At 46.4% G+C, this 23,350-nt stretch overlaps 1 protein-coding gene across 1 annotated transcript in view; it reads left to right on the plus strand.

Annotated features, from left to right (window-relative positions):
* LOC119181814 (uncharacterized) overlaps positions 1–23,350 on the plus strand; it is a 163,817-nt gene that overhangs the window by 87,184 nt on the left and 53,283 nt on the right. The window contains exon 7 of the mRNA XM_075876035.1: positions 12,366–12,514. Within this exon, the coding sequence (XP_075732150.1) occupies positions 12,366–12,514 (149 nt within the window). The remainder of the gene's footprint in view (positions 1–12,365; positions 12,515–23,350) is intronic.

Here is a 23,350-nt window from a genome sequence, read left to right on the forward strand (position 1 = left end):
CGGCGGCACCTTCTGAGACCGTGGCAAGACAGCGGTGCGCGATGTGCAACACAAAAAACGCCGTTAGTGTTCTTGAGAAACACTCGACTTAATGAAAGTTTGTGAAGACTATTTGGTGTACATATGTGTGTACTTGTGATCGCTATATATATCATAGCGATCACGACCCGCAACTGAAGTAGCAAGCCAGTGACAATGAACGGCTCACGTCTCCGGGAATTTTCTTAAAAGATTATTATATCTGTCTAATGGTCACGTTTTAACCTTCGCAAGCTTCACGTTTTCTCGTCTCTAATGTGACACTAGTGTGAAACGGTACATCTGTCCGGTGACTCAGTCTGATTGAAATTATTTGTTTGTTAAATCTTAAAAGAGGGCCTCATTTTTGCTTTTCGCACCGAAATAACGACAGCTGTATGGCCGCATGACGTCGTGCATTGAAGTATCATTCATTCATTCATTCATTCATTTTTACGTTTGAACTGCATTAATTTGGTCTAATTTTCTGAATCTTGCCATGATAAGTTTCCCGTGTTGCGCAATGTCAATAAAGAACGTTGTAGGGCTTAATGGACGCCGTGAAGTGTGACGTCACAACGAATCGATGTTAGGACCTCAAAGGCCAGCCTTTGTCGTTTTCCTTGCTTCTTTTTTTTTGTTTTTAGCTATGTCGCGCTTATATACAAAGTGCCTTGTCGCTGAAAGAGCAGGGATTTTGCTATAGTGAAAGTATTTATTTACCGAGACAATCAAAATCGTTGTCTCCTTGTTAATGTTCCTCTAAGCTGTTATCACTCACTCTAAGCGCAGTAACGTTTAGAGAGGCACGGACTGTAGTGTTTCGATCAGTAAATCAATCGAACCATTAGTTATTGAACTGAGGACGTTCGCCATGTGGCAACCAGAAATCTCTTGCACATCCATGAAGGTCGTAAACGTAAATTTGTCTTAAACAATGTTATCTCGTTCCACCGTGATTCGATATTCCATTTAAGTAAACCCAAGGCATTAAATAAACCCAAGGGCGTTGGCCATGGGACAACCAAACAAACCTCATATAAGAACTGAAGTTGTTGTTTAAGAATAGAAAATCAGGCAAATTTCATTTTGTTCACGATTGAAAGCGCGAAAGGATGCAGACGTAGAGGGGGGACCAACGACTCAAGCATTGTTGAATGACTATTTGTTTAACCCCCCAGACCTTTACACGTCTTCCCTCCCACCGCACTATGCACCTGTACACTAACACCGAGACACATGCTCTCTTTTGTTTTTGTGACGTTAGTCCGCACCGAAACCATGCATGTCATCCGGTACTGACTTCATCTAACCAAAGGACACTGCGGTTCTTTAAGTGAAAGAGAGAGAGAGAGGCATGTGCTGACAGCCCGAGGGACTGCAGTGCATTGAACGGCGTCCAGCCAGTCAGTCCCCCATGAGGTCCCGCCAACGCAGGCGGTCGGGTCGTGCGTCACACGTGTCTGCGCCCACGACATCAACGACAAACGGGGAGAGAGAGAGAGAGAGAGAGAGAGATAAAGAAAAGTACGAAGGTAACAAACAATGCGAAAGAAGAGAAGCTTTAGGCCGTCCTCGTCAAAAGTGCCCAGCAATGGTGAAAGATTTGGCTCCGCAGCCCGCCAAAGAGAAGCACGTCTCCGTAGAGTTAACTGTGGGTGGAAGATGGAGCGTGTAGGAGGGGGTAAGGCACCGTAGCGTAGCGGTTCTTTTTTTTTTCTTTTTCTCGTTCCCTTGACGCACGTTTTGACGCCAGGAAGACTCTCGCGCCGACGACTTCGTCACCGCCGCTGGGATAATAGAAAGCTCGCACTGCCGCGCAGCGACGAAGACCGAGAAGAAGCGAGGGGCGCTTGCACGACCGAGACCTTGCGGTGGGGCTGGGAGGAACGGCATTGCGGTTTTACGTGAAGTCCCGGTAAGGCACCGCTGCGCAGTGGAAGTGAGCGAAGGCGAGGAAGGATCGCTGCGAAGACGAATGCCGGAAGCAACGAGTACAGTAAAAAAAAAAAAAAAAAACACTTGGGAGCGTGCGTGTGCGCCGGCTGACCGTCGCCTTTCGCGACTCGCTGGGAACCGCGACGATGAGCTCTTGCAGGAGACGTAAAGTAAGGAAGAAAGGTGGCGTGAAAGGGGTTGAATAGAACGGGTGGCGGACCTGTGATTGACAAGCGGTGCTACGTCAGGTATAGCGCGAACGGAGGCACGCAAGCGGTCGGGGAAGAAGGAAGGATAGACGGTGCTGCTAACGATACGTGTAAACAACGATGAGGTGTAAAGGTGGTTTGCCACGTGTCGTCTGTACTCATATTTCATACTGAAATAGTGACACGACCCCTTGCCCGAGAACACGGGAAGACGTAAGCCGTATTTATTATTTAAGGGCGATGCACCTTATGGTCGCACAATGTCTCACCGTTGTCGTCAAGGCTCGCCGTCGTCCGTAATCGAAGCGCAGGTGCGAAACATCTGTTTGTAATACCGTCTACAGAGCGCACATGACACTACTCTGACCGTGCGTCTGTCCGTCAGTCTATATGTCCGTCCAACAATCCGTGCATCTGTCCGTCCGTCCACCGGTCCATCTAACCGTCCGTCCACCAGTCTGTCTGTCTGTCTGTCTGTCTGTCTGTCTGTCTGTCTGTCTGTCTGTCTGTCTGTCTGTCTGTCTGTCTGTCTGTCTGTCTGTCCGTCCGTCCGTCTGCCGTGCATTATACTTGTCGGGGGCTTCATAGACATGTATATAGACCTTAGTACTTAGGTTCGTCCACTCGTGATCATTCACTTCGAGGAGATGCTGGGTCTTTCTTCGGCAATATTGATTCTCATTCGACTGTAGTTGGGGAAACCCAGGTGCTATCACGGAGCACGTGATAGAGGGGGAAATTCTTGATCGCATTTAGACAATGTCCTGCAGCTTAACGTGCTCCTAAATCGAAAAAGTAGGGACGTTTCATTGCAATCCTGGAGCCCATCTAAATGTGTCCTCCATGGCCGGAAATCGCGCCAATGGGCTGCCTTTGAGAAACTATGGGTACATTGCTTCTTGGACACATTGAACGACAGTACTCACGCACCGAGGAGGAATAGCGCGAGATTCAGTAGAGAACAAGAACAGTGTACATACTGTGGGGGAGTTAAGGACACGATGGAACATGCTCTGATTGAATGCGGCGATATCCACCCATGTATATACGTGTGGGTACAAGCCTACGTGATGCATATCATTGCCGCAATGTTAGCCCTCACATAATGCTTATCAGGAACATCTGTAAAGTTCATGGATTAGAAGTTAGCAGATCGTCGTACCCATCATTGTCTCGATACTCCGCACATGGAAGCGAAATATAGTAAGTGGCCCAGCAAAAAAAAAAAAAAGCCTAACGAGGTGTCCTTGCTCACAATGTACTAGACTGTACTTTGGGTGACGTCTGCGTAGATGGCACATGCTGTTTATCTCTCGTTCAAAAGAACTTTAGAAAGAAGATAAAGGAACAAAGAAAGCAAGCGATAAAGAAAGAAAGAAAGAAAGAAAGAGAAAGAAAGAAAGAAAGAAAGAAAGAAAGAAAAAGAAAGAAAGAAAGAAAGAAAGAAAGAAAGAAAGAAAGAAAGAAAGAAAGAAAGAAAGAAAGAAAGAAAGAAAGAAAGAAAGAAAGGAAGAAAGAAAGAAAGACGCGAATCACGGCGAAGCCTTCGGAACTCAGCCAAACCGCAGCGGCTCCCGCCATCTACGCAGATGTGGCCGCACGCGGGGCTAGCTAGCCCTTGACAACCTTTCGCCTCTCGAAGAAAGGCTCGCCGCGGCGGCGTTGAAAACGGGCTTGTATCACGCGTGCTTAGGCGTGCGATTCACCGCGCGCCTGTTACGAAGAGCGCTGGCCGTGACTAGCAGCGGTCAGCTGCGGGGATTCCGGGTTGTCCTGTTGTCCGGATCGCGCTTCTTCGCAGCCCGCTTGCTTGACCCGTCGACGCACGCACGTACTAGTGCGCTCGCCTATTTCTTGCTTTTGAACGCTCACTCGCGCGGTCATTTGGAGGAACCGTGGCCGACGAGAAAAAGAGAGAGAGAGAGAGAGAGAGAGAGAGAGAGAGAGAGAGAGAAATGGATGAAAAGATCCCGCTCGCCGGCAACAGCGTCCATTAAAGTCCACTTCCTTCCTTCATTTATTTCTGGTTTGATTCACGTATGCCTTTTTTTTCCACTGCCTCTCATTTGTACTTTTGTACCACGGTCATGGTGGGCCGCTACCTTTCAAACCCCAATATGTACAGGGTGCACAGCTATAACATCATTGTTGTCGTTACCTTCGCCGTAAATTCAAGGCACCTATGAAATTTTACACACCGAATAATGATCGACCCCCTTACACCTTCTTCCAAGGGTCTCCGAATCAACCTTGTCCCATATTTCATCCTAGCTCCAAGTGAACGAGTCCCGTGCGAATGTCGTCTTTCAAGTCTCATCACTGCAGCCGCAATGTTTCTTGTTGTCAGCTTAAACGCGTCAGCTGAAACACAGAACCCCCTGTAAAGCTTCTGCTGCTGATGTATGGGGTTTAACGTCCCAAAACCACCTTATGATTATGAGAGACGCTGTTGTGGAGGGCTCCGGAAATTTCGACCACCTGGGGTTCTTTAAATTGCGCCCAAATTTGAGCACACGGTTCAACACCATTTTCGCCTCCATCGCAAATGCAGCTGTCGCAGCTGGGATTCGATCCCGCGACCTACGGGTTTGCAGCCGAGTACCTTATTCATAGACCACCGCGGAGGGGCAATCCGCTGTAAAGCTGCAGAATCCCCTGCCCTACCATGAAATTGAGGCTAACACCTTCCCCCTTTTTGATTGGGTGGGGAAGGAAACAAGCTTCTCCGTAAATGCAAAAATAAAAATGCAGAGCCTACGCGGTGTGCGCAGCAGCTCATTCACCCTTCCCCTTTCCCGGCTTCCGAGAGGTAAAGGTGAGGAGTAAACAATTTTCGGAAGGTCGGTAGTGCCAGATGGGCAGATAGGCAACCCCTACTAATTTCAGTGACGTATACCCCCCCTCCACACACACACACACACACACACACACACACACACACACACACACACACACACACACACACACACACACACACACACACACACACACACACACACACACACACACACACACACACACAAACACACACACACACACACACACACACACACACACACGCACGCACGCACGCACACACACACGCACACACGCACACACACACACACCTTGTGCAGACCGCTCTCGCTGTATTGTTTCCTGTTGGCTAGCGAGCTCACAGTAAAATTGTCGGTTGTCATTAGGTGTTTCGTTCGTCCTTTTCAAGGGGTTAATACGTCGACGTCAATTAGCCGGCTTGTTAGTTGCTTTCCGGTCCCAGCTTAAGGACGATGACATGCAGGAGATAAAATTTGTATGTATAGCGAGTAGCGAATGCCCGGGGCGCCTGTTTACACAAACAAGCTGCTCATTTACTTCCTGTATAGCGTTACGCATGGCAGTGCACGGCCAACCACGCATTGCTGACTCTGTTGCCAGGCGTTCCACTCGCGGGCCAAACAGCATGAAGAAACAAATAAATACTTTGGAATTCTAGACACATAGATAACATCGGCTGCATTGCCCCGCCACGGTGGTCTAGTGGCTAAGGTACTCGGCTGCTGACCCGCAGGTCACGGGATCGAATTGCGGCTTCGGCGGCTGCATTGTCGATAGAGACGAAACTGCTGTAGGCCTTTAACGTCAGTGTGGGCACGTTAAAGAACCCCAGGTGGTCAAAATTTCCGGAGCCCTCCACTACGGCGTCTCTCATAATCATATGGTGGTTTTGGGACGTTAAGCCCCACATATCCGCACCTCGGCTGCATCATAACCCACCACGGTAACAGCTAGTGGATAAAAGTGTGCAAGCTGAACACGCACTTTCTTCGGAAACTATGGTGCCACGTATGCATGCTGTGGGGGCGCTGGCGGCGGCTGCCGGCAGGAACAGAGGAGAAGGGGGAACAGCATGAGTCGCGCTAACACTCCCAAGACAGTGAGCAGTCAAGGTCCGGATCTTGGCTATTGAAGAGGTCTCGTCCAGGACGCCTCTAGGCTCTTCTGACCTTCCCAAATTTGGCACCCAACGCGGGACTCGTATCTGCAGTCCTGATATTAGGCCTCATACTGCACCGACTGAGAATAACAAAATGTCGTCAACACGTAAACATAAGCACTGGACAGAATGCCAAGCCCAATCCTCAGTAACAAAGCACCATTCAACGGCACTGTTATCGTTAATCTTGCGGGGAAACGTTCAATATTACTGGATACAATGAAGACTGTCGTGTGTTGATGCAGTCTTATCAATACTACGTCATCAGAACGCTACAATTACGATTGGATTTGTTTTCGATAAATAAAATTATTGGTCAGGGGAATTTTTTCTTAACTACATACATATAACTACAATTTGAGCACTTAGATTCAAAGTGCAATGCAGAAATTGTTTTTTAACTATTCGGCCGTTTGTATTGACGGTGCAGTACAAACGGTTCAACAGGCATTGCGCTTGCGCAGCATATATAGCATATCAAAGCATGCCTGGAAAGGCGTTGCCGAGTCAATTGCATGACGTCATGGTAAGGTGGTACAGCAACAGCGTCGTGCCGTCACCATCTACCTTTTGTAAGTGTCGGTTGTTTGATCCTTCTATGGTGTAGTCGTGGTCGTTTCACCAGTGTAGATGCTTGATTCACGGATGCACTTTTTTCTCAGCAGCTTTCTTTGGCACGTGTTTGGGATATTGTAACGTCACTGAGAGAGAGAGAGAGAGAGAGAGAGAGAGAGAGAGAGAGAGAGAGAGATAAATAGAGAGGAAAGGCAGGGAGGTTAACCAAGCTTGGCTCGGTTGGCTACCCTACACTTGGGGTGGGGGAAAAGGAGAATATTAGAACGGAAAGAGATAGAAAAGAAGAGGAGTAAGAAAGAGAAGCATGAATAGTCAGCTCGAGACTACACAGCACGGTCTCGCACAGTTCTTTCACAAGCGGTCGTGAAGTCTGGTGGTCCTTAAAAAGTACAAGAGGGCTTTCGTGGCTTTGCGCGTATATGGGAAGCCGTCGGCCAAGGTGCCAGGATCTTCTCTTTTGTAAGTGGCCGTGAATCCAGCTGACATTGTAAATGTGCTTGACTTTGAAGGCGGTGCTGAAGGCAAAATCAAAAGGGTGTGCTCTTCCATGAGCCCGCACTCTGAGCCACATCACCCTCCTCAAAGTTGCCGTGCGAACGCGATGCTTCCAGCGTGAAAAGAAAACAAAAACATCAACATTGTATACGCGTGCGCTGGGCAAGCGCCGTCTTTCCCACGTATACCGGCCGTTTGTTTTTGTCTATGATCCCACCCTCCTCCACTACACCCCTTACGTTAATTCTGTCTGGCGTATCTTACCGCGGCCATCTAATATCGGAGTCTAATCGAGGACATCTTCCGGTCTGTTCTGTGCCACGGGTTAACATTGCGTGAAGTGTACAGGCCTGCCTGTTCGTGCGACCTTGTCCCATTCGCGAGTAAACTCGTCGTGTGAAGGTGTGACAGCGATGAGGTCATGAAGCGTACTATAAGGTATCATAACTAATATACGTGAGGTCTTGGTCGAACAAGTGACGCAGTCAAAAGAGTTGTTGACTTTGCTTCCGGCTTCCTGTCGATTCTCTCTAAGCTCTATTACGAAGAGGATTCATAAAATACGGCTTTCGAACAACTCGGAAAACTTCGCTCGTACGAGGTGAAACTGCGGAGTTCGCTCAATAATATTAACAACAACAACAACAACAACAACAACAACAACAACAACAACAACAACAACAACAACAACAACAACAACAACAACAGCAACAGCAATAACAATAACAATAATAATAATAATAATAATAATAATAATAATAATAATAATAATAATAATAATAATAATAATAATAATAATAATAATAATTTGAGTTATTTTACATTTTACATGTCAGAACCACGATATGATTATGAGACAATCTATAGTGGAAGGCCTCGGAATATCAGGCCATATGGTGTACTGTAAAGGGGACGGACATCGCACAGTACAGGGGCTTCTAGCACTTCGCGTCCAACTAAACGCAAGGGCGGTGGCCGCGATCAAACGCGCTACTTCCGAGTCAGCAGCCGAGCAACGCGACCGCTATACCACCGTGTGGGAAATCGCTTTGTCAAGCTGTGTTGGCAACAGTTCGAACAGACCAGTTGTCAAAGCGTGGAAAGAGAAGCTATAGCTTCGTGTCAGAAATGTAAATGTGATGTCGTTCAAATAGAAATTGCGTTTCTATATCTTTCCGTTCCGAAGAAATTTGACAGAAGGAAAACTTGAACACTAGTAAAATGTTTCGAGCAAGATGCCTTGCCAGTAGGAGGTGCAGCATAAGGAATGCAGAGTCGCAGGTGAATTCAGACTCCAGAGTGATTTCGACAACCAACTAATCAAATGCTGCGCCGATGGCTGACATTTACTCTTATCTGTCAGCGCCTATATAATAGTGATAATCGTATCAACGGGCGAAATGTAACTTCGTGCGTTAGCACCCCTCTCAGAACAGACGCTGTAATGAATACATGCATTGCGTTCCCTTAAGTGTTATCATCATCATCGTAATCGCAGTCATTTTCAGCCTTTGTATGCCCACCGATGGACGAAGCCTTCTCTCAATGATATTCAGATTACCTTATCATTTGCGAACTGATTTCATTTTATCGCCGCGAACTTGTGAATTTTTTCACTCCTCCTAGCTCTCTGCCTTCGTCGACCTCCTCTCATTCCTTGGTGACCATCATTTCGCCGTTACCGTTCTTCTGTTTCTCCTAGGCACTACGTAGCCAGCCCAGGTCAATTTCTTTCGCTCGATGTCAACCTGGATAGCCGTTAACACTGTCTGTCTCCTGACCTATTCTGCCGTCCTCCGATCTCTCCTATCACTTCTGTAGTTTTTCGTTGTAGCACACTGTAACTACAAATGTGTGGCGTTTTGATTACTAGAGAATATCGATATCGTACGTACTGAGAAATAATTTAAAAAAATTAAATGGACGCCGCTCACCGTGTCGTTCTAGTGGTAGCTTCTTCGAATTATTGTGGGCTTCTCAGGCTGCATGGTGCAGCGAAGCACTCAAGGCGGTTACCTTATTTAGCATATCTGACTTTTTTTCATCTTCAAGTGCTATCATATATTTGTACGTCACGTCTTTAGCAACTTTCTTTGGGTTTTTACACTATGAACGTGAGTGATTTGGCGCTCTCTTGTAGCTTTAGTTTCTGGAATTAGGGGTGTCACAAATTGCTCTGCCTGTGCGCCTGGCTAAAGGATGAGTGGCTCTCATTTTAACGTGAACACGAAATAGGCTTTCGATGTGCTTCTTTACAAAACAAAGCCTTTGATTGCGACAGTCGAGCCCTGGGGAGGCATCATGTAACAGAAACACGGCCCAAGCCTTACATTAGTTGAGCCAGCGTTTTGCCGGAGACGTGCCTCGATTTACAATGGATGTAGAAGAGGTCTGTCGATGCTCTCTCTCTCTTTATCTCTCTCTCTCTCACCTGGATGAGGATTGTTCAGCGTTGCTTTGCCAGCAGTAGGCGACCACCTGCTGCGTTGTTCAGACGCCGGAGACCCCGGTGGTCTGGTTTCCTCTGTGTTCCCAGTCAGTATGATGGATGTCTGAGTTTATAAGCATTATTATTTTTTTTCATTTTTACGCATAGTTGACGTAATTGACTCCATGGTAATCAACAACCAAGGCCCAACACATTCAATCAGCCTTTTTCTTTAATTCTACATGCTGACAACAGGGACGTAGTCAGAAAATCTTCTGAGAAGTGAGTTCAACCACCTTTTGCGTGTGTTCGGGCATGCTTTTTTATGTGTACGTTGAACATTTTTGGGGGGCTGGCAAACTCCAATGCTCCTGGCTTTGCCCATGCTTAGTAGGCATTACGGCCCTTCCGTGGGATGGTGATGCTGATCACGATAACATCGATTTGTGTCTCACACCCACGCCGGGGGACTTGCCATAAATTGCGTGGTTTCGCGCCTCGCTTTCCACTCGTCAACCTTGTCTTCTTCGACTCCCTTTTAGCCAGGAGCGCCTCACGTATTTCTCGTCACTGCACCCTTGTAGTTTTCTGGGCCATTCTTCCGTCATGGCAAACTTTGAAAGAACTTCGAGTGCTTCCTTTCCCAACTTCTCCTTCAACATTCTCGGTTTCAACGAATTCCTCGCCGGGGCAAAGATGGGGGGGGGGGGCTGCCTTCTCGTGCAAAGACAGTAGGATGGGTGAGAGCAGAGAAGGTCGCCGGGTGCAGGCAAGGCGAGGTAGGCACCCCCTACTAAGGTCAATGACGTGTACCCGACTCACACACCACCACCGCCGACTGTGCTGCTGCTGCCGCCCAGGGCAATCTCCGCACACGAGACTGCAGGCCAGCGCTGGCCGTGTTTGAAGAATCCCTTCGGCAAACACGGTCGACGTGCTGTCTTTTCCGGTCTGGCTGCTTTGACCGCGCAGCAACAGCGGCGAGCCCCGCCTGTGCGCCCGCCACCCTGTTGCACCTCGCGCAGCAGCTTCCATGGCTCGCTAAGCCTTAGGCCTAACAAGCCGACCGCTCGACAGACCGAGCAGCACACACACCGGCTGCGCTGACAAGGAACTGCAGACAAGGAACTGTGAGAGACTCGGCCGATGGATCCGTTCTTCTCAGCTCCGCGGGACTCTTCGTCTTCTGTGTATACATTCGCGTCCACGTCACGTCCCATGGACGTCGTTCGAAGACGGTTTTGACGTCACCCGCGTCGTCACGCTGCCAAACGGTCCAGGTGTGACGATTGAAAGGCAATTAGGGGCCCCAGCCGCTTGCGGAGGAAATTGACTGTGTCAGCGCGAACGACGAGCGGAAGGTTGCCCCCGAAACAATGCGGTGCCTTCCTTCCCGTTCGAAAAGTCGTTTGTTTGCTTCGAGGAGCGCGAATGAGGAAAAGAGCTGTTGTGCGCATGACTAGGAGTTGCTGTACGTCAGCAAGGGTGTTGAACTCGACAGGCTCCCCGGGGCGGCCGATATATCTGTCACCGCGATGTTGTCATGTTCTGAAAAAAAAAAAAGCTACGCCAAAAAGGCGGGATTTCCCGGAAATTCTTTTAAGACAAGGAAGCCAGTGCAGTGCAAATTTTCGCGTCAGTGCAGTGCAAAATCAGAATTCTGAAGTTACCAGTAGTACGAAGTTTGGACAGTGTTGTAAAAGTACAGCGGGAATCGCAGATTTTAAGAAAACGTTCTTTCTGCGTTTCGGCGTATGCACGGATAAGTCCCCCGTCTTTAAACAACAATCTCTTTGCTCGTTTTTTCTGTATGAAAATTTTCGTGAGAACTTGATAAGTGTCAATCCCACTGCTTGGTACAGTGACCAACAGACGTCGTTCATAGTAGGCAGTACTCGGTATTCCAAAATTTTCTCTTCGTGTAGAACAACCCCTGCAATACAGATGTATAATTTCTGCAGTAGCATCGTACAAGTGATATTACTTTTAAGTTTTTGGGTGTTCCACTTAAATTAATTGTGCAACTAAATAATTATCTTAACGTGTGAGGTTTTCACCTTTAAAAATTTCACCTTTTCACTAATTCACCTTTTCCCCTTTACAGTTTGCAATTCACACACACACACACACGCACACACGCGCGCGCGTATTTATATATATATATATATATATATATATATATATATATATATATATATATATATATTCTTCTTTCTCTTATTCATTAACGAAGGTCTCATACTGGCAGACTTGGTGCCGTTAGGTTCTATGCGAGGGTCTAGTGGTCAGCTGTCAGCTCGTAATAAGTGCACGTGCTACGTGACGTCACACAGGCTCATAAAGAGTGTGCCACAATCGCCGCCATGGCTACTGAGGGCGCTGACTGACGCTCCCACATTTAAATTCACATACAAACCCAATACAGTGGCTGGGGGGGGGGGGGGGGATAGCCGCTGCGATAGCTCAGTGATAAAGCATCGAACGCGTTATTCGAAGGTCATAGGTTCGATTCCTGCTCACGGCAGGTTATTTTTCCCCCTTATTTTCTTTCCATTTACTTTCGTTACATTGGTTCTAATAACTTCCCCTATGCATTCCTTGGCATTATTGTTTGTTAGATCTCATCAATATTGTGTCAAAACGCGGAAAAAACGAGCCCTTAGGTATACACTTATCTTCCGGTGACATTGTTCGTGACAGTCTGCGCATGGCATTACCTTCGCAGGCGGGAAGTGGAGACATCGCAGAGCCAGCTGGCCACTGTGAGCTCTCCGAACGTGACGATGCGCATCACCGATCGCCAAGGCGACGATGTGTTCACCGCTCAAGTGGGAGACCCCCTGGCGCTTCGATTCGAGATCATCGACAGCAACAGTAAGTCCTGTTTAACGCAACTGTTCTCTGAATGCTTGCCCCGCCGCGCTGGTATAGTGGCTTAATGCACTCGGCTGCTGACCCGCAGGTCACGGGATCGAATCCCGGCTGTGGCGGCTGCATTGACGATGGAGGCGGAAATGCTGTAGGCCCGTGTGCTTATAGATTTTGGCGCACGTTAAAGAACCCGAGGTGGTCGAAATTTCCGGAGTCCTTCACTACGGCGTCTCTCATAGTCATATGGTGGTTTGGGGACGTTAAACGCCACATATAAATCAATCAATCAATCAACCAACCAATCAATCAATCAATTACCTTGTTTTAGTACTAGTGATTGTGAACTCATTGGGAAAATACGGAGCTAAAAACTAAAAAAAAAAGAAGGCACTAGTATATTCGGAGGGCGACGTTAGTGGTAAGTGAAATTTGGTTGACTGTCGTATAGTTACGTTGTCCACATGTCGAGAAAATCAGCTTCGAAATTGGAATAACTTTCTTTCTGATGCAGAAATTATGGCACGTTTTTTTTTTTTTTCTCTGGCACCATGGTACATCGCTAATGAGCGACGCCGGAACGAGAATTCAAATGACAGCAATAAAGTCGAAAGTAGTACTCGAGGTATACGAAACAAGCTTGCGCTCTTGATTACGTCTAACTTCGACGCTGGAGGCATGCATACCGTTCTGTGATTTGGAGCATTAATTAATCACTCCATTACGGGAAATCAATGAGCGACGTTTTTTTTCGTTTTCTTTTGCAGCCCTATCGCGCGAGTGTTCGTAATTCTCCGCTCGCGTTTCATGGGTGTCCTATACGCTAATATATGCGCGCGTAATTCGTGCCACACCCTCCGAACCTCATCAGAGCCTGGCGCGCAACGAGTCCTGGCCGGGCGTCTTTCAAGTCGCCGCCCAGTCGATCACCGCAGGCCAGACGGACAAGATTGAGGGGCACGATTAATTGCGCGAGAAAAAAAAACAGAAACAACACTATACCATGCACTGGAACGACAGGGAGCCCGAACTCCTCAACGTCCCGTCCTTTCGCAGTGCTGTAAGTGACCGATCCGTCAGCAGCCGCATCTGCGATGCGAGCTTCCCAATTCCAAGGCAGCAGGCTAGAAAAGTTAAGATACTAGAGAGTATATGTATACCTTTACCATTTTGCTCTCTTCTATACCTGTCCTCATATTGCGCAAATCTACTACCATTACATGGGGAAGAGCGGGCTACGTTGCAGTTGCCATGCGATAGACAGCCAGCATGCGTCATCATTAAGATGGTCGACGACCCTTCCTATATCATTATTAAAGGGATCAGTGCAGCGATTGACCTGTCTGTCGATTGTCAAGCCGAATCGTAGTCGATTGCTACTGAAAGAAAACTGCCACTTGTGCTCAGCTAAATGCATTTGCCAAAATACACCATTTGCCATAGCATAGCCTATCCCGTGTAGTGAGATACAAGCGTTGGCAGATGTGCTGGCTCGATCTTCAACCCTGAAGCGGATGCTACAGGTTGTGCCTTCGGCATCGGCTAACAAGTTCGAGCCTTTCAGTTTGAAAGTTTCGAACGGAGAAGTTCCGCATCGTTCTTATACTCCACGATGGCTCGTGGAACTTGTTGCGCCATATCGGAAGAGATTAGGCATAGAACCGAGGAGACAGTTCTATATTCGCAATCTGTCATCACCGCTGGAGAGATGGAGATAGAGCGTTCGGAAAGATTGATTGTAGATCAGTTTGCAGGTACAACGCGGATAACAGAGATATTTGGAGGTCCCCGTGGAACGTCTTCTTCCGGCAGTGCAGTTGCGTAAGCTGGTAATTACTTGAGCGTGGCGGTTGCCGTATAGCTTACGTCGGCTGGTTATTCTTCCAGCGTACCTTAAACGAACTCAGGCAAATATCGTAGCAAGTCGGTTACACCGGTAACGGCGGTATAGCTTTTTCTGATTAACTGTTTTACTGTTTATCGTGGCCTTATTATAGCCACAGTGTCATCTATATAGTTCACAAGATCTAGCAAGAAAAAAAAAACTCTACAGGTTAGTCGAAGAGACTATCAACATGTTACCAACATGAAATCACGAACAAAACATGCGATGTTCTCAGCCAAGTCTTTGTATGTCTGGGGACCGTCGTTGATTGCTGTGGGAGATACACACAGAAAGGGGATAAATCCCACTGTGAGTATGTGTCAATTCTCCCACCAGTCCCACAATCTACCAGACGCCCACTACTGCTCCCGCCACTCCTCCGGCTCCATTCGTTCATTTCTTTCATGCCACTTAATCCCACTTCATTCAATCCACTTCATTCAACCCCGCTGCACGCTGCAAGCTTCGCTGTTTCGTTAGTGTCCGCCAGGTGGAGCTGGGTGATTTTATTTTTTCAAGGTTTTTCTTTTCTTTTTTTCCCGTGTGAGGCGCCCTTTTGATCCTGCCGGCTTATCGCGAATATGTCATCAACAACAAAAAGCGGCGTTCAATCGAAGTATTGCGAAACCACTTCATATTCCTACTGAAATGGAGATGCTTCAAGTGTAATTTAATGTATCATGCTGTGTTTCGAGAAACAAAAAAACTACTTTCAAGCAAAAAGAAAACAGCAACTAATCAATAATGGAGCAGAAAATACTGCGTGCGGAAACTACACTAAACGAAGGTCGTCATTCCTGAGTGTAAAAATTAAAAAAAAGAAACAAAGCCTTACCTCTCTTTGAAAGCCGGCACGTGCCCCTACTCGGTCTCACATTTAACACGAGGCAAATACAGCGCATGCTTCACGAATACTGACACACGGAACGAGAGTTTCGGCTTTGGGGGTTGCTCACTTTCCCCGTATACGCTTCTTATCGCTCTTCATGAAGGTAAGCGCCGTATTTTCCCTGAGAAAATGAAGAACCAACTACTATAGCTGAGGATTTGTATCCAGGCTTTTAATAATGGCTCCTTGAATGGAGACGTTCCTGTAACTGTTCGCCTAATCGTGTCGGATTTCGAATCCGCGCGGTGGCCAACCGATGTCGATGTTGGGTCGAACGCTCCCTGGCGACTCGCTCTACTCACCCCGCGCACGAGTTCTCGTGAAATAAGGTTTTGGCTCACGAGGGATTCTGAAGATTCGGGGCTCCAGCGCCTGAACCACCCGACGGCCTCATTTATCATGCGATACCTACTTCGAACTACGAACAAGCCGACCCCTCCTCCATGCTTCTAAGTGGCAGCTCTTCAATTGGCATAATAAATATATGGGTATATGGGGCTCGACGTTGAGTTCACCGGCCGCCAGGCACACTTCCTAACCATGTTACTGGGCATATCCACTCTTCACAGGCTGACATTTGGCGTTTGCCGCAGTATATTAACTGCAATGGCTTATTTTGTGCTTGGAAGTCTGTAAATCATTCTTTTTTTTTTTTTTCGTTTGGAAGCAACCTCCCCAGCTTCATCGTCGTGTTGCCGCTGCTACTTGACTCAAGTGCACTCCAATCATCGTTGAAGTTATAACGATTCGGGTAATCACGGCCTGTCATGGCCATGAAGCGACTCGGACGGGTAGGGATGATTTATGTCATCGCGAGCCAACTTATAATCCTTGCAATGCATAAAACAATTTCGAATGAATATGAACAGTAGCATAAATCTAATGCCGCCTCGTTAATGTTACCAGTATTTGAACTCCGCACTGTATCGGTGTAAGAGTTTAGCATCCAGTATACGCATACAAAAACGGCAGCAGTGGTGTCACGACAAAACCATTTCGATTCATCCGTATACCCGAGAAATGACTGCGCGCGAAAGAGTTCCTGCAACCAATGAGAGGAGGTATATCATCAGCCATCACGGCAAACGTATAGCAACCGTGCAGGTTTTTTCTCACTTGGCGTGAGTGTCCTAATGCCAGGGTAAGCCGCAGCAGCTTTTACGATCGAGCCCGGCCCACCCTATACCCGCGTGGTCTCCCACATGGGCCGCAGGCCTTGTTACCTGTCTGGGACAATACGCGAAGACATTGGGGGATGAAAAATGAGGCTTATTAGTAAACGAGGCTGTGTACTTAAATCGCCCCCTTTTGCGGTCCCCTCTACGCTGTTGATGGCCCGGCAGTGATTGGACCAAGGGGGTGCCTTCGAACCGCATCAAGTAACCATAGGCAGCGTTAACTTGCGTGACACTTACAGCTGCTATTAGATCGGCGCAGCGCTTTGGAAACCACAGAACATATTCCCAAGCAGTCGCCATGGCCGCTGTGAAAGCGTTCAAATTAGTAGCTAGGAAATGCTATAGCATGTCAGCTGTTGCTTCTTTCCACGTGTAGTTCAAGTGGTTCCTCAGTGAAATGAACTGCCGTAGTAAAACCAGTGACTGAAGTTAAGTTCTTTTAACTAAGGCATAACGTGAAGATACGATGACGCATGCAACAACGGGTCGCTTTAGTTCGAAATATTAACCCACTAGCATAAAAGTTTATCCTGTTCGAAATTAAAGACCTAAAGCAAACTTACTTAAACCCACTGAATTTGAAATGAAAATGGTTAATTCGTTGATAAAAAATTTCGTAAGCGATACACACCCAAACTATTGTTTCAACTCTCACCTAATTTTGCAGGCTTTCATTGTAAGCTTATAGGTAGGCGCTCACATCTTTATCTCATCAATACGCCTCCTCAACCAGTATTTGCACAGAAACGTAGATGTCGTTCGCAGTTCGATGGCACGTCATTTGCGCCGACGTTGAGCGAAATAGTCGTAGACGTTTTTTGCTGCTTGGGAACGGGTTGACCAAGAACGTGGATGACGGTTATCTTCCAAAGCTTACACAGCATACTATATAGTGATACTTGGCCACCCGCCAGCAAATCAATTTTATTGTTATAGCGTTAGAGAGCTCGTGTCACAGAAAACCCACCGCCGGCGTCGGCCCCGTTGGTTGTGAGCGATAAATTGTCTGTTGATTGATATGTGGGGTTTAACGTCCCAAAACCAACATATTATTATGCATGAGAGACGCCGTAGTAGAGGGCTCCGGAAATTTCGACCATCTGGGGTTCTTTAACGTGCGCCCAAATCTGAGCACACGGGCCTACAGCATTTCCGCCTCCATCGGAAACGCAGCCGCGGCAGCCGGGATTCAATCCCAAGACCTGCGGGTCAGCAAAAAAAAAAAATCGTCTGTGCGTCTGTGACAGAAAAATCAAGTTACCGAGATAGCCGCGGGAGGCCGTTACTTGTCCACGCGTGCGTGTGCGATCACACTGAAAAAGCCGCGCGTTCGAAAAAAAAAGTGCTCAAGGTCACGAGGCGCCGTAGTTTCTTTTCTCTGCCGCCCCTCTCTGCTTAGCTTCCAGCGCTTTCGTCGGGACGAGAGAAGAGATAATGCAATTGCAGCATGCAACAAACTTCTGTAACTCCACTCGCACTGGACGGTTTTTTTTTTATTTTTCCGGCGTTGAATTCGTGATGCAATAAGCTATTCTAGTGAATTCATTCTATGGTTACTTGAAAAAGTGTTCCAGGGCCCCTTTAACGGATTTTGTTCTACAGCTTTAACGACGAAAACGAGCCCATTCGGCGATAATAGCGTGCGCTGGTTCAATCCGCTGTGTGCGTGTTTGTGTGCGTGCGTGCGTATGTAACAAAACATATGAATAAGTATGCACTTAGCGGTTGAAGGGTGCACTAGGGGCCCGATTTTGCTATCGCGTTCAACTCTTGAAGGTGAAGCTTAAGGGTCCCCAATTTTTATTTACTAACAGTTCAGTATGTTTATTTGACAAATTGATTTTCATCACGCCCTCTTTGCCGGCAAGCTCATACTTCGAATTGATCAAACAATATCGGAGGTCTTACGTGCGAAAACGACGATATGATCATGAGAGACGCCGGGGTGCGGGGCTCCGGCAAATTTCGACCGCCTGGGGTTCTTTGACACGCAATGGCATCGCCTAGCTTTCCTGCTATGCAGTTTGAAGAAGAAATGGCGGCTAGCCACTTACTGCAAGTAGCCTGAATCTAGAGTCGTCGCTCTTGATATAAACACTTATAATAGTCAAGCTCCAGCATGTTCAACAAGACTGCGTTGCAGTGTGACTCATGGCAGGCACCGCCATTATTTGGGCAAATGTGTAGGGCAGAGAAGCGCACTTTCGAATTGTGAAAAGGGTCCATTGGTTGAAACAAACGATAATTTTCGTTACAATACAGACTCGTTTATAATATAATGTCTGTAGAACGACAATGACGACTACCAGTGTAGTCCGCTTCCTGTTTATTGCAAGTGGTGTCACAGCGTATGGATTCGATTCCGCGAAGGAAAAAGTGCGCTAACTTGATGACTCCCGTGGCTTTCCTTTTCGATGGGCAAATGAATCTCGCTGTACCTTACACAGCACTGCACGCTTTTAGTGGGAGAAAAAAAAAATATGCAAGAATCGCGTCTTGATCAGGGGGCGGAAACTCCCTATACCTTCCATGTATTCGCTCTGGGCAGCGGTAGCGCTGCTTTTACCACTGAAGTTGCCGGACATCATAAAAGAAATAAATCACAAACATAAAATTTCTTTCATGGCGTCACTGCTGAGGTCCCCAAATAGAGGGAAAGGAAGAAAAATTGAGAGGAGGAGTGTTGCCGCAGTCCTCCTTTCTCACTTCGCATTCAAGCGGAATGCGCTTTCAGGTCCGCTGGCCGCTTGGGAAATGCGGACATAAAATTTTGTTAATCGGTTCTCTTTTTAAATGCGGAGCATTTCTTGGTCGCACCATGCCACTCGTTGTCGGCGTCCAAACTCCCACTGCGCATGCTCGCGCCTCGCGTATCGTGCCGCCAACGCAGGAGGGGTTGGTGCCGCATGCTTGCGTCTCGTGGCAACGCCTCCTAGATTTCCCGTGCCTGCCGGATTATCGGCGGTCACTTGAGAAGCGGCGGCCGTCGGAACTACGGTGGTGGCGCCACTCAAGTAGGGGGTGTCTTCAAAAAGGTTTTTTATGTTTTTGGAGCTTGTATGCAACAAAAGTAACGCAAAAAAGTTTTTAAAAGGCGTAAACATATTTATAATTAACCCCACGTAAGTGACGCCGTCATTTAGCAAGCGACTTTTTTTAGTACAAGGCATCCTCTGAAATTAGTAGCAAACACCAAGATTGCCAATCTCAAGGGCCAAGTACAAAGACCCTTACCTCTACGTAGGCAGCGCTGCCATAAATGACTGGTGTGTCGCGCTCATCCGGCAGGCACGGGAAATCTAGGAGGCGTTGCTCGTGGCAACTATACTTGCTCTTCCCTTCTTTCGCCTCGCAAGAGCGACGGAGGCAGCGGCTGGTAAAAACAGACTGCTCGAGCTACACAACTGTATCAGCATCACACCACTCTTTGAAGGCAACGCTTCTCCTTCATTCCGTAAATAAGAATAATGAAGACAAAGTATCAATTAGGTATTCCCTAACCATGCCCAGTTACGCCGCATTTGCGCGATTTCCCCCCCCCCCCCCCGCCCGACTTTGTGACGCATTTACTCGAGTTTTCCCCGTAGGAAGTGGGGGTGACATTTTTTTTCTTTAATTTTGTTCGTGTTTTCTGAAGAGGCGAAAGTTAAGCTGACGGATTTCTCAGTAAGACGAAACTCGATCGGCACAAATAAAATTACCTTTTTTATTGCACTTTTGTAGAAAAAAACGGACACACGTAGTGTGAAAGTTTCAATTTTTAAAATCAGCTTTAATTTACAGCTGATGTACAGATATGATGAACAAACGTCGAACCCAGAATGTCCGAATCAATGCGAAAATTATCAACAATCGCGAGTAAGACACGTCGTATCTGACTCGATCACGTTTGTTGTACGGCGCGCATAGTTTTCTTACAGAAATTCAGAACTTAATGAAGTTCAGAGGCGCAGAGAGGTTTGAAGTGATCAGAAGTTTTATTCGGCAAGATGACTTGTCCTCGTCAGGGCAACAGCGTTGATTGACGAAGAAAAGTTGACCTGGGAAAACGTTGGCTCCATCGACATTCGCTGTAATAATTTTTAGAAGCATTTAGCCCATCGCGTGTATTTGAGTGACACTATTAGAAGTAAAGACTCACAATTTTTGAAACCATGGCTACGAGAATTACATGAGCAGGAAGTAGCCTATAATTACTTGATATAATTTGAACTACAAGCCAAAAGTAAAAGAAACTATCTATTGTAGCCGAGCCAACTAGAATTCAAGCCTATCAATAAACGCATTTTCCCGACAGGGTCTTGGCTGCCGTCTTCACCAATTAGTTAAGCAACACTGCTCTTCCGTCAGTCTAGTCAGGCTTGCGGAAAACCGGGTTTACTCATGTACTCAGGCAAAATCAATACCTGCCCAAATAATGGGTCCGAATTCTTGTGCTCACCCGTTGCCTTTAGGAAAAGCTGAAAAGCTTTCGCGGAACTAGAAATCCCCGGGTTAGCACACCGCAGAGCCGCGAAAAACATATGTTGCTCAATTAAGTCACCTTCGACGAATAAGTGGTTGACTTGTCCGGTACAGCTCACATCAGCTTCCGTTCCCTACTGCCCTCATCAGCTTGCTGTCTCTATCTTTCCCGTAGTTTGTCGACGCGCCAACAGGGCGAGATAACTGAGCGCGATCCAACTTCTAATATTGCTGAGCGAGAAGGAGCGGAGGCAAGCGTTCGACAAAAGACAATCACTTCCCGCGCTTCGCCAGGTTTAAAGTTCACGAAATAAGTAATGGGAAAAGCTTATAAAGAGAACACTAAAAAAAAGAGAGAGTAAAAAGGGTGTCTTTTTGTCCGACAACAATAATCGTTATCTATATTGCGTTCCATCCTTGAGCTATCGCCCCGTGCCCGGTACATTCCAATCACGATCGACATGCCCATTATCAGGGTCACGTAGCATTCTCGGTAGGAAAGTGGCCATCGTCGAGTTTTCAAGAAAGGAAGCGCACGCAAGCCTGATGACGATTATTGTTGTGGGACAAAAAGACACCCTTTCTACTCGATATTTTTTTAGAGTGAAGGTATTCGCAGGGGTGTCATTTTTTTTGTAGATTTTATGAAAGCCAATAAATTTGAACATTGACATCAGCCTCACTCCGCTCAACAGGATATTATCATCTTATCTCGGCAACAGATATATATATATATATATATATATATATATATATATATATATATATATATATATATATATATATATATATATATATATATATATATGTATATATATATATATATATATGTATATATATATATATATATATATATATATATATATATATATATATATATATATATATATATGGAATCCACACAAGCATGGTAAAATGGATAGAATTGAGGCCATTCAAAAAAAAAGCTATCAGATTTATTTGTAACCGCTATGATCGCTACTTTTCACCTTCCCTTGCCCTGTCTTCTCTTGAACTAACCACATTACGCATGCGCCGTCTAAAGGATTCTATGAAACTGCTTTACTGTTTTATTAACTCGGTCTATCGCATGTCCCACAATACCTACATCTCATTTGCCTCGCCGTCCACAACTAGAAGTAATTACCACCTTAATATCAAGCCTTACCATTGTCGAACTAACACATTCAAATTTAGTTTATTTCCATTCACTGCTGAAATGTGGAATCAACTGTCTGGTGATATTCGCTCCCTTCCGCTGGAAAATTTTTTACTTGCCCTTGCTGATTTGCGTTAAGTGTTCTTTTGTTTTATTGCCCTGTTGATCTGTTTGTTTGTTATTGTAAATGCTCACTCCTGCCATAGCCTCAAATTGGGGACTGCAGTATGTATAAATAAATAAATAAATAAATATATATATATATATATATATATATATATATATATATATATATATATATATATATATATATATATAGCGTAGCATGGAGGGTGGGTTAGTGGAAGTGAAACGCACGTTCTCATTTGCCACGTGTCTATTAAGGGAGAAAAAAACAACAACGGGTGACTGATGCGTCATTTATCCGAAGTGGGCTGGCTCCGTCTCAGCTTGCGCGTGCCTTTTGCAACGGAGTGGTCCCCCGATACAAATTTGAGCTTATGCCAACCACAGCTCCTTTGGCCTGTTTTTCTATATATATAATATTTATTCGCTAATTGGTTTGGTGTCTTCAGGATCACCTAAATATTTGCTTGTTTCTGTGTGGCCGTTGCAATAAAGCGGTGTAGCTGTGCAGAGAAGCCGTTTCCGAGTTGCACCATATCTGTGCAATACCTCGGAAGTGTTTCGTTTTAGGGGCGAAGCTCCCGAAGTCGTGGGTCGTGCGTCCTCGACGTATGTAGTAGTAGGTAGCCACCTCTTGTTTAGTTCTTGGAATGTCTGCTAGATGGCGGTACTTGTATATGATGACAATATGCGAGATGGCGGCACTTGGAGTGTTCACTTGATGGACGGACGGACGGATGGATGGATGGACGTGGCCAGCGGATGAACGGACGATTCACGGTTTACCAATAAAACCTTCCGAAGCTTCGCCTCACTCATCATTATTCACTTCGTGGATATGCTGTGATGTTTTGTTTATTTTGTATGCAGCGCTCAGGAATGCTGTCGCGTCGAACTTGTATGGCCCGTCTCTTCCGCGCTCGTCCAAGTGCTCCGCGCTTTGGTTACCAACCCTAACGCATGGTGCTCACTAGCAGAACGCAATACTAAATTAAGTGCTGTAGTAATTGCGTAATGAAAAAGGCGGTGGAAACTTCATATTCATACTGCCTAATTAATTAAAGGCGGAAATCGTGTGAGTCAAATAGCCTTATGCTAGCAAAAGTTACTTCTAATTATGGTAAACAAACTTACTTTTTCA

Source organism: Rhipicephalus microplus, chromosome 10, assembly GCF_043290135.1.
Source record: "Rhipicephalus microplus isolate Deutch F79 chromosome 10, USDA_Rmic, whole genome shotgun sequence".
In the NCBI taxonomy this organism is placed as follows: domain Eukaryota; kingdom Metazoa; phylum Arthropoda; class Arachnida; order Ixodida; family Ixodidae; genus Rhipicephalus; species Rhipicephalus microplus.